This window comes from Bos mutus, chromosome 7 (genome assembly GCF_027580195.1).
Source record: "Bos mutus isolate GX-2022 chromosome 7, NWIPB_WYAK_1.1, whole genome shotgun sequence".
NCBI lineage: Eukaryota > Metazoa > Chordata > Mammalia > Artiodactyla > Bovidae > Bos > Bos mutus.
Genome location: NC_091623.1, coordinates 81,640,474 through 81,657,947, shown reverse-complemented (window position 1 = coordinate 81,657,947; position 17,474 = coordinate 81,640,474). Strand labels below are relative to the sequence as shown.

Below are 17,474 nucleotides of genomic sequence, written 5' to 3'. Positions count from 1 at the left end.
TTAAACAACTAGAAGTTTGAAGTAGCCACACAGGCTCAAAAACAGGGCTAATAGAAGACCTAGAATTTAAGCATATAGAAGGCCCTGAGTCACATAAGTCAATTACTTTGGTGAATATGTTGTAGCAACCTGACAGACACTGGGAAAGCAGAGATTTGTGTGATTTGTTAAATTGTGAGTGATGAGCCTGGCTAGGAGTTATACAGAAATGAATGCTTTAGTTACCTTGCTTATCTTTGCTGGCTATTATACTAGATTTTAAACTAAAGATCACTTGATAAGATACTTACCAGAGAAAAATGGAAGTGAAGCATTCAATTCAGATATTGAAATTGATTCAACAAAAGTTTCAGTATTGAAGGAAAAACAATTCATTCTAAGTAAACATTAATAAATGTTCCTTTTTATGCTCCTGTTTTGTTTCATTTCATGTTTTATGCTCTTTTTCTTTTTTGTCTTTGTTAGTCTTTCAAGAGAGTTAAAGCAATACGTTTTCATGGAGAAATGGAATCAAACTTCCAATGATTTCATTTTGTTGGGGTTGTTCCTCCCAAATCAAACTGGTCGGCTTCTCCTACTTCTTATCATCCTGATATTCTTTCTAGCCTCTGTGGGTAACTCAGCCATGATTTATCTCATACGTTTGGATCCCCGGCTCCACACACCTATGTACTTTCTCCTCAGCCAGCTCTCCCTCATGGATCTAATGTACCTCTCCACTACCGTCCCCAAGATGGTGTTCAACTTTCTCTCTGGCCAGAAAGGCATCTCCTACCTGGGATGTGGAGTGCAATCTTTCTTCTTCCTGACCATGGCATGCTCTGAAGGCTTACTCCTGGCCTCAATGGCCTACGATCGTTATGTGGCTATCTGTCACCCCCTGCACTATTGTATCTGCATGAGCAAAAGGATGTGTATGAAGATGATTATGGGATCTTGGATCTTGGGGTCTCTCAACTCCCTGGCACACACAGTCTATGCCCTCCATATTCCTTACTGCCAGTCCAGGGCCATTGATCACTTCTTCTGTGATGTCCCAGCTATGTTGCCTCTGGCCTGTATGGACACCTGGGTCTATGAGTACATGGTTTTTGTGAGCACAAGCCTCTTTCTCCTCCTTCCTTTCCTTGGCATCACTGCTTCCTATGGCCGAGTTCTTTTTGCTGTCTACTGTATGCGTTCAAAAGATGGAAGAAAAAAGGCCTTCACCACCTGTTCAACACATTTAACTGTAGTGACATTTTACTATGCACCTTTTGTCTACGCTTATCTTCGGCCCAGGAATCTCCGCTCACCAGCAGAAGATAAAATTTTGGCAGTCTTTTACACCATCCTCACTCCCATGCTCAATCCCATTATCTACAGTCTGAGGAATAAGGAAGTCCTGGGGGCCATGACAAGAATGTTTGGGATATTCTCTTTTACAAAGTAATAATTATGGCTCTCTTTACCCTCTTTTATTCCCTCTTTCTATGGTGATTAGAATACCCTAGAGCACTACTATCTGATAGAAATATATGAGCTATTCTGTAATTTAAAATTTTCACTTAAAGTATTGCTACTAAGTGTCATTTAAAAAGTGAAATTAATCTAAATAATGTATTTACTTAATCACAAAGTTATAATCAATACTGAGATTAAGAACATTGATATTAATGACATATTATTGTAAAATATTATGCAATATATTTGTCACATATATGTGCATATATCACCTATAATAATACACTCATACTGACATTATCATTTCTACATGCAATTGATACAAACTTATTGAAGCAATCTATTACTTTATTTTCACTCTAAGTCTTTACAGCCCTTATATTTATACTTATAGGCCATTGCAATTTTTGACTACGCACATTTTTAACTGCCCATTAGCCATATAGGGCCAGTGGTTACTGTGTTGGAAAACACAGGCCTAGAACATGCAATCAAATGTTTTCAAATGTTTTAAATGTAGTGTATAAAATTATATTTGTGATATATAAAATATGGATAGTGGGACTTCAAGTAGCAAGCAAAGCAAGCTTACTAGTGTGTTTATGAGGTGTTTTTTTTTTTTTTAACCTGTTTCAATCTTTTATTTTGATTGTAATTAACTTCCAGAGTCCATCATAATGTAATATCCTTTATGATACTATTTTAAGGGGGCTTATGTGGCTTAGAATTTTTCAGATTTCAATATAGAGATTAAGTGACCTTTGTAGAATTGTGAGAATAATCAACAGTGTTATTCTACGTTCAAATTAAGAAAAGTATGTATTTAAATGACCTTAAAGAAATTTGTATTCAACAAAGTCATTTACTTAATGGCAGGGAAACAAAGGACTGAGGAGCTACAGCATGCAACATATAAAATGAAAGCAATGTCTCAGATTTCAGTTATAACATGTAAAATATAAATGTGAGCTTATACACATTGAAATTCTATGCTAATATGTCATAATGTTGTGTTTAACGAAAGTTTTACTACTGGTGTTTTACTAACACACAAGTTATTTCATGACTGGGATTATGTAGGAGTTAGTTTTAATGATCATAGGGGAAAAAAGGCTTAGAAGAGTCCCTCTCCCACACATTCTCCATTTGCTGCCCAAGTTTAAGCTCCCAGGATCTTTTCCTGGTCTTTTTAAATTAAATTTCTTCCCAAGGGTTTAAATTTTAAATTAAATTTAAATTAAATTTCTTCTCAAGTGTTTTCATGACTCAAGTCCATTTCAATTATAAAATATATCCTACAATTTCCCAATCAAGTTAGTTTCTAAAAATATATATATATATATATATATATATATGAAAATGTCATTCCACAATCTTTGGTTTACTATTGTATTTACAAAACTTTCTAATCTCAAATTCAAGCTCAGGTGCTTTTAAAACGCATATCAAATCTACCTTTACCTGTGTCTAACATCCAGCCTACAGACTTAGTGCCAGAATTCCTTTAGACCTCCAGTTTGCCCTTGTAGCCGTCTATTCGTCTCCACATCTGAAATTTAGCTTGGGTTATTTCCCACTTCTGGAAAGTTTTTCTTCACCCTTTAAAAATATGTTTATTTATTTGTTTTACTGTACTGGGTCTCCATTGCTGTGCAGGTGCTTTTTCTAGTTGCAGCAAGTGGGGGCTACTCTCTAATTTCAGTGTGCTGGCTTCTCATTGTGTTGGCTCCTTTTGTTACAGAGCACAGGCTCTAGAATGCAAGGGCTTCACTAGTTGTGGTACATGGGCTTAGTTGCTTTGCAGCATGTGGTAACATCCTAGACTAAGGATTGAACCAGTGTTCCCAGCATTGCAAATCAGATTCTTAAACATTGGACCAGCAGGGAAGCCTTCAGATTTTTATTTATTTATGTATTTATTTTTGAAAAATTTTATTTTATTTTTAAACTTTACAATATTGTATTAGTTTTGTCAAATATCGAAATGAATCCGCCACAGGCATACATGTGTTCCCCATCCTGAACCCTCCTCCCTCCTCCCTCCCCATACCATCCCTCTGGGTCGTCCCAGTGCACCAGCCCCATGCATCCAGTATTGTGCATCGAACCTGGACTGGCAACTCGTTTCATACATGATATTATACATGTTTCAATGCCATTCTCCCAAATCTTCCCACCCTCTCCCTCTCCCAAAGAGTCCATAAGCCTGTTCTATACATCAGTGTCTCTTTTGCTGTCTCGTGTACAGGGTTATTGTTACCATCTTTCTAAATTCCATATATATGCGTTAGTATACTGTATTGGTGTTTTTCTTTCTGGCTTACTTCACTCTGTATAATAGGCTCCAGTTGCATCCACCTCATTAGAACTGATTCAAATGTATTCTTTTTAATGGCTGAGTAATACTCCATTGTGTATATGTACCATAGCTTTCTTATCCATTCATCTGCTGGTGGACATCTAGGTTGCTTCCATGTCCTGGCTATTATAAACAGTGCTGCAATGAACATTGGGGTACAGATTTTTTTTTGAGACTGCCAATGTGAGTTACACTTTTATTTATATATAACACAACATTTTCTTCTCATCATCTTATTCAGTTAATATCTTCCTCTCCCACACCTGCGCTCCTATAGTGCTATGGAAGTACTTGTCAGTAGTGACTCTGTTTTGTATATCAGGACTCTGTCTGGTAAAATATGGAACTGTACTAACCCTGATAACTGGCAAATTAACATGTTACTTGCTGAGGAAGAGCCTTCTAAGAACTACTGTTGAGAAAGGTATTTCTGAGAACTGTACAAAAATGTGGTGTTCTTAATAATGAGGGAAATGTCTTCGCAAGGGAATAAGTTGTAAAAGAAAAAATAATAGCCTCCAGTTGTAGCTCTTGGCAAACAACTTGTGAAACCTATTGTACTCTATTTTTCCTTTAAAAAAAAAGAAAAAAAAAATCTTTGACTCCAAAACTGGACCCTGTTTTGTTTACTGCTGAAATCTGTGTTCCCCAAATTGCTTTTCTAAGACCCCAAATAAGTGCATTTGTTTTAGAGACTGTCTTTTTTTTCTGATGGCAGTGCTTATGATAACATATTTTACTGAATCTTATTCTTGTCTGTGTCCATACTTGTGTCCTTTTAGATTTAAGCTCATTGAATATAGTAATATTTAAGAAAATAATGCCAGTTAATATTTAGCAATTACGACCCCTTCTGCAATACTATGATTCTGTTATTTTCTCCACTTTGAGTGAGCACAGGGAGGTTTGGGACAGCAATAAACTCTCCATCAGGTCATAGAGCTAGGAAGAGTAAGTCTCAATTTGGAAAATAGTTTTCTTTGAATCAGAGCTTTAAATTCGTTGCCTCTTCATTACCCTGCATGAATAAGAGTCTTGCCATTTTGATATGGGTTTTGGTAATTTTTTTATTTACAAAAAGATACATATATTTGATATTCATTTCCTCCATTCCTGGCACAGAGCCCGTAAAACACTTAGAGTTTCTTAAGGGACTAAAAATACAGTAGTCTTCTTTTGTGTAAATAAAGTTATGCAAAATAAAGCTATGTAAATAATGTTCTTGTTAAATAAAGTTTGTTATGTAAATGAGGCAACTTTGAAAAAGGCTCTAAGTATCTGGTTGCAAGGGGAATAAAACTTGTAATTAAAGGGTTGAAACATTCAGTCTTACTCCCTAGAGGCCCAGAATGAGGAGGTGAACGAGAGTTGATTCACCAATGACCAATGATTTCATTAACCATGCTGATGAAATGATGAGCTTACCTGATGGCTCAGATGGTAAAGAATCTGCTTGCAATGCAGGAGACCTGAGTTTGATCCCTGGGTCTAGAATATCCCCTAGAGAAGAAAATGGCAACCTACTCCAATATTCTTGTCTGAAGAATTCCATGGACAGAGGAGCCTGGTGGGCTACAGTCCATGGGGTTGTAAAGAGTTATACATGACTGAGCAATTAATACACACACTGATGAAATAAATATTCACATTTTCAGGCAAGACAAGAGAAGTTTAAACGTAGAATTTTTTTTCTTCACTTTGTCATTCTCTTGTACCCATCTCACATGCTAACAAAGTAATGCTCAAAATCCTCCAAGCCAGGCTTCAACGGTACGTGAACCATGAGCTTCCAGATATTCAAGCTGGATTTAGAAAAGGCAAAGGAACCAGAGATCAAATTGCCAACATCTGTTGGATCATAGAAAAAGCAAGAGAATTCCAGAAAAAAAAAATCTACTTCTGCTTTATTGACTATGCCAAAGCCTTTGTGTGGATCACAACAAACAGTGGAAAATTCTTAAAAAGATGGGTATACCAGACCACCTGACCTGCCTCCCGAGAAATCTGTATGCAGGTCAAGAAGCAACAGTTAACAACTGCACAAGGAACAGCAGACTGGTTCCAAGTCAGGAAAGGCGTACATCAAGGCTGTATATTGTCACCCTGTTTATTTAACTTACATTCAGAGTACATCATGAGACATGCCAGGCTGGATGAAGCACAAGCTGGAATCAAGATTGCCGGGGGGAGAAATATCAATAAACTCAGATATGCAGATGATACCACCCTTATGGCAGAAAGCAAAGAAGATCTAAAGAACCTCTTGATGAAAATGAAAGAGGAGAGTGAAAAAGTTAGCTTTTTAAAACTCAACATTCAGAAAACTAAGATCATGGCATTCAGTCCCATCACTTTTGGCCAATAGATGGGGAAACAATGGAAACAGTGAGAAGTTTTGTTTTGGGAGGCTCCAAAATCACTGCAGATGGTGACTGCAGACATGAAATTAAAAGACACTTACTCCTTGGAAGAAAAGTTATGACCAACCTAGACAGCATATTGAAAAGCAGAGATATTGTTTTGCCAACAAAGGTCCATCTAGTCAAAGCTACGGTTTTTCCAGTAGTCATGTATGGATGTGAGAGTTCGACTATAAAGAAAGTTGAGCACTGAAGAATTGGTGCTTTTGAACTGTGGTGTTGGAGAAGACTCTTGAGAGTCCCTTGGACTGCAAGGCGATCCAACCAGTCTATCCTCAAGGAAATCAGTCCTGAATATTCATTGGAAGGACTGATGCTGAAGCTAAAGCTCCAATATTTTGGCCATCTGATGTGAAAAACTAACTCATTTGAAAAGACCCTGATGCTGGGAAGGATTGAAAGCGGGAGGAGAAGGAGACAACTGAGGATGAGATAGTTGGATGGCATCACTGACTTGATGCACATAAGTTTGAGTAAGCCCCAGGAGTTGATGATGGACAGGGAAGCCTGGTGTGCTGCAGTCCACTGGGGTCAAAAGGAGTTGCACACGACAGAGTGACTGAACTTAACTGAATTTCCTATACTGTGCCTTGTGCATCTGCATCATGAGTTAACCAGACCTCTCTAATGGCAGAAAAACCTGCTCAACCATAAAGATAAAATTTTCTCATTCTGGTGCCAGTCATGAAATTTCTTAAATAATAACATTCCTTTCTATATCCTGTAAGGGGTCTTGATCATCTTCACTCACCTTGTGCATGCAGGCATCTTTGTTGAACATGTATGTATAATGCCAATATAGAATTTCCCTTAAAGACAGTGATTGGTGCAGAACAGACTGGTCAGACAACCTGAGGAGAGACTGAGTCACACTCAACAAGTTTCTTAGCTCAAATATTTACTTATTGACCATATTAATGTTACAATCTATATTATTTGCATTTATACCTATTGGACAAAAATATTGTTTCCTGCATTGGCAATAAGTCACTGAGCCTCAGAGAGAATTAATGATTAAGCAAGTTGAAACAATTGATCAAATATATAGTTATATAATGGGCTTTCCCCTGTGGCTCAGCTGTAAAGAATCCAACTGTAATGCAGGAGACATAGGAAATGTGAATTCAAACCCTGGATTGGGAAGATCCCATGGAAGAGGGCATGGCAACATACTATTCTTGTGAGAAAAATCCCATGGACAGAGGAGCCTGGTGAGTTATAGTCATGATAGACTATAGACTATAGAATTGGACATGACAGAGTGACTGAGCTTAGTTATATAATATCAGTGACAGTAACTGTGTAACTCTAGGTCTGGGAAGAAACAACAAGAGGGAACCATTTCCTAGATCATAACAGATATTAAGTAAGTTCCAGGCAGTTTGAAGGCTTTTGGTTACAGTTAACTGCAAGGAGATCCAACCAGTCCATTCTGAAGGAGATCAGCCCTGGGATTTCTTTGGAAGGAATGATGCTAAAGCTGAAACTCCAGTACTTTGGCCACCTCATGCAAAGAGTTGACTCATTGGAAAATACTGTAATGCTGGGAGGGATTGGGGGCAGGAGGAGAAGGGGACGACAGAGGATGAGATGGCTGGATGGCATCACTGACTCAGTGGATGTGAGTCTGAGTGAACTCTGGGATTTGGTGATGGACAGGGAGGCCTGGCGTGCTGTGATTCATGGGGTCACAAAGAGTCAGACATGATTGAGCAACTGAACTGAACTGAACAGGGTCTGGTCCAGTAATAGCACTTTGAGTGGCCTATCTGTGAAATCCTCCCCTCACCTGAGAATGAGCATTCCTAGTGCCATGGAATATATTTAGCACAAAATTCCTCCAAAACTTTGGTCAAAATGAGACTGAAAGGGAAGGGAATTGTTTAAAAAAATAAAAGGAAAAAGATGTTGTTCACCATTCAGATCTATAAGAATCATGACATCAGCCATTGCAGTTGCTGATCTACAGCATACCCTGGAAAGAATTTAGAGTGAAAATCAGGATGAAGCATTCAGTTCTCCCAGAAAATTGGCAGAACAGATCTTTGCATAGGTATTTTCAAGACTTTTTTTTTTTTTTTTAATGAACCTGAATCCTTGGATCTTCCCATACTTAGGAAAGCACTAATACCATTAACTAAGCTGTCTGTTCCTCATGACTAGTAGTAACCTTCTATCCAAATGTGTGTTTCACTTTTTTTTTTTTTCTCTTAAATTGTAGTGACTTAGAAGGATGGGATTGGAGGAGGGGGTGGGAGGGGGGCTCAAGAGGGAGATGATGTATACATGTGACTGACACACTTTGTCCTATGTCAGAAAGTAACATAGTATTGTAAAGCAGTTATACCCCAATTCTTAACAAACAAACAAACAAAAAAACACATTTTGATAGAAGCTTGCTTCTCCAAGGGATCTTCCTGACCCAGGGATCAAACTGGGGCCTCTTGAACTGCAGGCACATTCTTTACCAGCTGAGCTACCAGGGAAGCCAGACACAGTCCATAGGGTCACACAGAGTCAGACATGACTGAAGCGACTTAGCAGGCACCTGCACACCTTAGAGATGCAAGAGTTCTATCTGGTGTACTCTGTGAGCTCTAACCAAAACCTTCTCCAATTTATAAGAAAAAAACAAAACAGAAAACAAGCAAACAAAGAGGACAGAGGACTTTTAGAACACAAACTGGTAAGAGGACTCTCTTGCCTAAACTCTAATTAAAGATAGCCTCCTTGGGAATTCCCTGGTGGTTCAGTGCTTAGGACACAGCACTTTCACTGGCCTGGTTTCAATCCCTGGTTTGGGAACTGAGATCCCTCAAGCCACACAGAATTGGGGTGGGGTGGGGGAGCAGGTGGGAGGGGAAGCAACTTACTTAAAATTGTTTACCAAAGGCAAGTACAGATTTTAAAGTCCTCTCCAAAAATAATAAAAGAATCTGGCCATCTGCAAGTAGACTTAATTGGTTTCAGGTGTTATTTGTAACCTAGTGAGTGGTGTGTTGTACTTGATTCATGAATTAAAGTATGTGTGTGTGTCAGTCTTTCTGTATGTACCTATGTCTATATATGTACATTATAGATATGACATTTATATACCTCTAAAGACATTGCCAAAGTTAATTTCTGAAAGAATTGTATCTAATTGACTTAAAGAAAATTAAGCACTTGTACAAATTCCCAAAAATTTAGTAAGAACAGACTCAAATGTTAAGTCCATATGATCTTTACTAAATAAAACCTAGTTTAAGTCTATTGGCTTAATCAACATGAACATGTCTTAGGAGTTATCAACATTAAATTCAGTTTGGTCGCTCAGTCATGTCCGACTCTTTGCAACCCCATGGACTGCAGAATGCCAGGCTTCCCTGTCCCTCACCAACTCACAGAGTTTACTCAAACTCATGTCCATTGAGTCGGTGATGCCATCCAGTCATCTAATTCTCTGTTGTCCCCTTCTCCTCCCACCTTCAATCTTTCCCAGCATCAGGGTCTTTTCAAATGAGTCAGCTCTTTGCATCAGGTGCCAAAGATTTGGAGTTTCAACATCAGTCCTTCCAATGAACATTCAGGACTGACTTCCTTTAGGATGGACTGGTTGGATCTCTGTGCAGTCCAAGGGACTCTCAAGAGTCTTCTCTAACACCACAGTTCAAAAACATCAGTTCTTCAGCACTCAGCCTTCTTTATAGTCCAACTCTCACATCCATACATGACTACTGGAAAAACCATAGCCTTGACTAGACGGACCACACTGTTGGCAAAGTACTGTCCTGCTTTTGAATATGCTGTCTAGGTTGGTCATAACTTTCCTTCCAAGGAGTAGGCGTCTTTTAATTTCATGGCTGCAGTCACCATCTGCAGTGATTTTGGAGCCCCCCACATAAAGTCAGCCACTGTTTCCACTGTTTCTCCATCTATTTGTATTGAAGTGATGGAACCAGAAGCCATGATCTTTGTTTTCTGAATGTTGAGCTTTAAGCCAATTTTATCATTCTCCAATTTCAATTTCATCAAGAGGCGCTTTAGTTCTTCTTCACTTTCTGCCATAAGGGTATGTCATCTGCATATCTGAGGTTATTGATATTTTTCCCAGCCATCTTGATTCCAGCTTGTGCTTCATCCAGCCCAGTGCTTCTCATGATGTACTCTGCATATAAGTTAAATATGCAGTGTGAGAATATACAGATTTGATGTCTCATTTTACTATTTGTTACCAGTCTACTGTTCCATGTCCAGCTCTAACCGTTGCTTCCTGACCTGTATACAGATTTCTCAAGAGGAAGGTCAGGGGATCTGGTATTTCCATCTCTTGAAGAATTTTCCACAGTTTATTGTGATTCACACAGTCAAAAGCTTTGGCGTAGTCAATAAAGCAGAAAAAGATGTTTTTCTGGAACTCTTGTTTTTTCAATGATACGGCAGATGTTGGAAATTTGATCTCTGGTTCCTGTGCCTATTCTAAAACCAGCTTGAACATCAGGAAGTTCATGGTTCACGTATTGCTGAAGCCTGGCTTGGAGAATTTTGAGCATTACTTTACTAGTGTGTGAAATGAGTGTAAATGTGTGGTAGTCTGAGCATTCTTTGGCATTGCCTTTCTTTGGGATTGGAATGAAAACTGACCTTTTCCAGTCCTGTGGCCCCTGCTGAGGTTTCCAGATTTGCTGGCATATTGAGTGTAGCACTTTCACAGCATCATCTTTTAGTATTTGAAATAGCTCAACTGGAATTCCATCACCTCAAATAGCTTTGTTCGTAGTGATGCTTCCTAAGGCCCACTTGACTTCATACTCCAGGATGTCTGGCTCTAAGTGAGTGATCACACCATCATGATTATCTGGGTCCTGAATATCTTTTTTGTACAGTTCTTCTGTGTATTCTTGCCACCTCTTCTTAATATCTTCTACTTCTGTTAGGTCCATACCATCTCTGTCCTTTATCGAGCCCATCTTTGCATGAAGTGTTCCCTTGGTATCTCTAATTTTCTTGAAGAGATCTCTAATCTTTCCCATTGTATTGTTTTCCTCTATTTCTTTGCACTGACCACTGAGGAAGGCTTTATTATCTCTCCCTGCTATTCTTTGGAACTCTGCACTAGGATGCTTATATCTTTCCTTTTCTCCTTTGCTTTTTGCTTCTCTTCTTTTCACAGCTATTTGTACGGCCTCCTCAGATGCCATTTGGCATATTTGTATTTATTTTTCTTGGGGACGGTGTTGCTCTCTGTACAATGTCACGAACCTCAGTCCGTAGTTCATCAGGCACTCTATCTATCGTATCTAGTCCTTTTAATCTATTTCTCACTTCCATAGTATAGTCATTAGGACTTTGCCCTGCTTCATTCTGTACTCCAAGACCAAATTTGCCTGTTACTCCAGGTGTTTCTTGACTTCCTTCTTTTGTATTTCAGTCCCCTATAATGAAAAGGACATATTTTTGGGGGTGTTAATTCTAGAAGATCTTGTAGATTTTCATAGAATCGTTCAACTTCAGCTTCTTCAGCATTATTGGTTGGGGCATAGACTTAGATTACTCTGATATTGAATGGTTTGCCTTGGAAAAGAACAGAGATCATTCTGTCATCATTGAGACTGCATCCAAGTACTGCATTTCAGACTCTTTTTTTGACTATGATGGCTACTCTACTTCTTCTAAGTGATTCTTGCCCACAGTAGTAGACATAATGGTCATCTGAGTTAAATTCATCCATTCCAGTCCATTTAGTTCATTGATTCCTTAAATTTCAACCTTCACTCTTGCCATCTCCTGTTTGGTCACTTCTAATTTGTCTTGATTCATGGACCTAACATTCCAGGTTCCTATGAAATATTGCTCTTTACAGCATCGGACCTTTCTTCTATCACCAGTCACATCCACAACTGGGTGTCTTTTTAGCTTTGACTCCTTCTATTCATTCTTTCTGGAGTTATTTCTTCACTGATCTCCAGTAGCATATTGTGCACCTACAGACCTGGGGAGTTCATCTTTCAATGTCCTATCTTTTTGCCTTTTTATACTGTTCATGGGGTTCTCAAGGCAGGAATACTGAAGTGGTTTGCTATTCCCTTTTCCAGTGGGCCACATTTTGTCAGAACTCTCCACCATGACCCATTCATCTTCAGTGGCCCTACACGGCACAGCTCATAGTTTCATTGAGTTAGACAAGGCTGTGGTCCATGTGATTAGATTGGTTAACTTTCTGTAGTTGTGGTTTTCATTCTGTCCATCCACTGGAAGAAGCACAAGCTGGAATCAAGATTGCCGGGAGGAGAAATATCAATAACCTCAGATATGCTGATGACACCACCCTTATGGCAGAAAGTGAAGAAGAACTTAAAGCCTCTTGATGAAAGTGAAAGAGGAGAGTGAAAAAGTTGGCTTAAAGCTCAACATTCAGAAAATTAAGATAATGGCATCTGGTCACATCACTTCATGGGAAATAGATGGGGAAACAGTGTCAGACTTTATTTTTGAGGGCTCCAAAATCACTGCAGATGGTGATCGCAGCCATGACATTAAAAGATGCTTACTCCTTAGAAGGAAAGTTATGACCAACCTAGATAGCATATTCAAAAGCAGAGATATTATTTTGCCAACAAAGGTCCGTCTAGTCAAGGCTATGGTTTTTTCAGTGGTCATGTATGGATGTGAGAGTTGGACTGTGAAGAAAGCTGAGCACTGAAGAATTGATGCTTTTGAACTGTGGTGTTGGAGAAGACTCTTGAGAGTCCCTTGGACTGCAAGGAGATCCAACCAGTCCACTCTAAAGGAGATCAGTTCTGGGTGTTCATTGGAAGGACTGATGCTGAAGCTGAAACTCCAATACTTTGGCCACCTCATGCAGAGTTGACTCATTGGAAAAGACCCTGATGCTGGGAGGTATTGGGGACAGGAGGAGAAGGGGACGACAGGGGATGAGATGGCTGGATGGCATCACCTACTTGATGGACATGAGTTTGAGTGAACTCTGGGAGTTGGTGATGGTCAGGGAGGCCTGGTGTGCTGCAATTCATTGGGTCATAGAGTGAGGCAGGACTGAGCAACTGAACTGAACTGAACTGATGCTATGCTGGAGAAGGATAAGAGACTTATGAAACCTTCCTGATGGAATAGACTGACTGAGGGGGAAACTGAGTCTTGTTCTTATCCGTGGGGCCATTCTCAGTAAATCTTTAATCCAATTTTCTCAGTCCTGAATGTTCATTGGAAGGACTGACATTGAAGCTGAAACTCTAATACTTTGGCCACCTGATAGGAAGAGCTGACTCATTTGAAAAGACCTGATGCTGGGAAAGATTGAAGGTGGGAGGAGAAGGGGACAACAGAGGATGAGATGGTTGGATGGCATCACTGACTCAATGGACATGAGTTTGAGTAAACCCCGGGAGTTGCTGATGGACAGTGAGGCCTGGCATACTGCAGTCCATGGGGTGACAAAGAGTCTGACATGACTGAGTGACTGAACTGAACTGAATTGAAATTATGGTTGAGGTAATGAAGATAATGGTGACCTCCCTCAAAAGATATTAAATATAGTACTTAAATGAAGGTTGAAAGTGAAGTGAAGTTGCTCAGTCGTGTCTGACTCTTTGCGACCCACCCCATGGACTGCAGCCTGCCAGGCTCCTCTGTACATGGGATTTTCCTGGCAACAATACTGGAGTGGCTTCCATGTCCTTCTCCAGGGGATCTTCCCAACCCAGGGATCAAACCCAGGTGTCCCACATTGTAGGCAGATGCTTTTACCATCTGAGCCACCAGGGAAGTCCCTTAAATGAAGGGACTTCCTTAAATGAAGGTTGAAAAGAAAGTGAAGTCGCTCAGTCGCGTCCGACTCTTTGTGACCCCATGAACACCAGGCTCCTCCGTCCATGGGATTTTCTAGGCAAGAGTACTGGAGTGGGTTGCCTTTTCCTTATCTAGGGAACTTCTCGACCCAGGGATCAAACCCAGGTCTCCTGCATTGTAGACAGACGCTTTACTCTCTGAGCTCAAATAACCTTGTACTCTCTCTTAAAAATTTTGGCAACCAGAAAAATCACTTAGGATAATGGTTGAGGTTTTCTAATGTCCAGTGAAGAGTTATTGACTTCTGGGGGGAAAAGATAATCTAAACATGGTTTTTAAGAAAAAAATTACTAAAACATAAATAACGTTTTAGTGTAATTTTTAGCAGTAATAGTTTTATAGTACATCTAGTGTACTTATTTTCCCAATTATCTCTGGTTAACTTAAACTCTTAGATTTTAGTAAGTTAAGTTAAATATCAGTTAAGTTCCTTTAATATCTAGATTATTTCCTTAAAAGATAAAATAATGAAACATATATTACTGAACATGGGCTTCCTTTTACAGAGAAACTTAAGATATTTAGGACTATTAATAGATACTTTTGGTACCACAATGAGAAATTTTCTATGAGAAATCACATTCCAGAAATTATAAAAAGTGCAAGTTTGCCAATCTATAGAATGCTAATGTAAAGAAAGAGAAAGTAAAAACAGTTTATATTTCATACATTTTGGTTTTCTCCAGAAAGTAAAGTTTTCTTGAGGTTAAAAAAGTCCTAATATATGTGATTAAAGTTACTAGATAGATAAGAGAAGCATCTTCATATGCAAGGAAAGTAGGATGTATGTTTTCGGGAAGAGATTTATGGAAAAAGATTCTGGAAAGAAATGTTATGTGTGTCCAGAAATAGATATGATTGAAATGAATTTAATTAAGTTGATGACTTTTAATGTAAAAAGTAAACTGGTATAAAACTGGAGATTTTTTCTCTCTGTTAAAAGACAAAAAAAATTTATTTTCCTATTCACTTGGTCTTAATAATAAGAGATTATTGGAAGGAATGATGCTGAAGCTGAAAATCCAGTATTTTGGCCACCTCACGTGAAGAGTTGAATCACTGGAAAAGACTCTGATGCTGGGAGGGATTGGGGGCAGGAGGAGAAGGGGATGACAGAGGATCAGATGGCTGGATGGCATCACCAACTCGATGAACATGAGTTTGAGTAAACTCCAGGAGTTGGTGATGGGCAGGGAGGCCTGGAGTGCTATGATTCATGGGCTCGCAAAGAGTCAGTCGCGACTGAGTAACTGTACTGAACTGAACTGAACTGATGAAAGGTTTTCCTTAAGCCAATCTGCCTAGTAATTAAGCTACCTAGAAAATAAACAAAACAAATGAAGATCTTCAGTATAGGAACCCAAGGGACTGGTTATTTGAAACAGGGGTCAAGGAAGGTGGTGATGACAACAGCTACTGTAGGTTCAACAACAATGGTGAATGGGTTACTGCCTAGGAGACACTAGGGACTTTGTCTGTTAGAAACAATTTTTTGTCAGTAAATTATTGCAAACTAAGAGTGCACAAATTATCATTCCAATAAAGCATATCAGGGAATTATCAGCATTCATCAAAGAGTAGAGAATATATGGCCTTAAAAACTACCGAAACTTCAAAAAGCAAATATCCATAAGCTTAAAAGTAGAAATGGTATTTAAAAATTATTTAAAGATATAAAATTAGTTATAGTGAAAAATTACTGATGGAAAATAACACTTTTTTCCTGTAAAGTTTCAGAAAACAATTATTAACAAAAAAATTTAATATCAACTTAATTTGTAAATAAAGCTATAGTGATAAAATGTGTGAATTGGCATTTGAAACACAAAGCCACTTCTAGTTTCTTATACTAAGTTCACAAATTACCAAAAATTTGACAGAAATCAATAAAGAACCATTGATTAATTTATATTTAAAATTAAACTTAGATTTACATTAAATTGACTCAGAATTGATGGGTTGAAAATGCTTCTTGAGATTAATCTTTTTATAAAAAAATTCTTCTTGAGAGTCATCAAATCTTTCTGTCTAAAAATATACATTTTGATTTAATTTATTAATTTTAGCTCAGTGTTTTCACAAACTATTAACATTCCTAATAGCTCCGATAACATAGGCAGAATGATTTTTTTAAAACAAAACAAAACAAAAAAAGAAAATAATAAAAATGTAATCACAAGTGGCTGGAATCACTTTCAGTTATGTAGATAGATAATAAAGTTTCTAAATTATAAATTCAGATGAAAATTCAGGAAAAAGTGGACCCCCCAAACCTTACAATCAATAAATATATCACATAAATAAATATCTATGTCATTAGATAAAAAATTCTGACACAAATGTGTTGTTTATAATTTTTATTGCATTTTATAATGCAACATGCATCCGCCACGGGTGTACACATGTTCCCCATCCTGAACCCCCCTTCCACCTCCCTCCCCACACCATCCCTCTGGGTCATCCCCAGTGCACCAGCCCCAGGCTTCCTGTAGAGCTGATGGATTTTTATTTAATATAGTGGGAAACCTGTTTAGGAAATTAACCTAATCGTAATATGAATGGCTAAATTTGATTTGAAAGTTAACTTTCTCCAACCTGGTTTGATAGAATTATGTGACAAAGTGAGTGGATAATAAAATCTCATTTGAGAAACATTATCTAATATAAGAATAGTAGGAGCAACTTAGGAGGTAAAATATTCCAAGTGTGGGGATGCTTGCAAGAAGGACCTTGCTATTTTTAAGTTTCACTAATTAGACTAAATCATTGAAACCATTAATTCTATAATTAACTTCCGTTTTCTCAGTCTCTTTGGCATATCCTCATCCTTATTTTTGATCCCAGATATGCTGGATATTAAACCCACCACCCTAAAAGAAATATAAACTTGCCATTTTCCACTTACAGCAGTACAAAGACTTGAGAATGTCTGTTTAAATCTCAGAGACAAAGTTTCCTCATATTGAAGGAAAAAAATAACTGTTACTGGTAATTACAGAAATACTATGAGAAGAACAAAAAGTCTTTTAATTTGATCAATACATTCAGAAAACATGTTTTAAAAATTTAGTAAAATAAATGGTAAACATAACTAATGCTGTTAAATAATAAGTTCAGTTAATTAAAATCATTTCCATTTTTATTAATTAATGACAAAGAAAAATTTTAATTGAAAACATAGGGAGGAAAAATATTAGAAACTGATGGGAAACAACACCATGGAGAATATAAAGATTAAGGCTTGATATATATGCAAGATAATTTTGTTGAAACATGATTGACTTTCTTCACCTCTGTATTAATTTTATACTTGGCATTTAATTGAAAAATACTCTTTTAAATTATTGAATGCTGATGATAAATGGATTTATATGCAAGTACTAACATTCACACCAAAACTTTGT

General features: G+C 38.0%; 1 protein-coding gene across 1 annotated transcript; it reads left to right on the top strand.

Moving 5' to 3' along the window:
• Positions 1-496: 496 nt before the first annotated feature.
• Positions 497-1,432, top strand: LOC102283618 (olfactory receptor 2L13). The gene has a single exon (XM_005903612.2). The coding sequence runs from the start codon at positions 497-499 to the stop codon at positions 1,430-1,432; it is 936 nt and encodes a 311-aa protein (XP_005903674.2).
• The last annotated feature ends 16,042 nt before the right edge of the window (positions 1,433-17,474 follow it).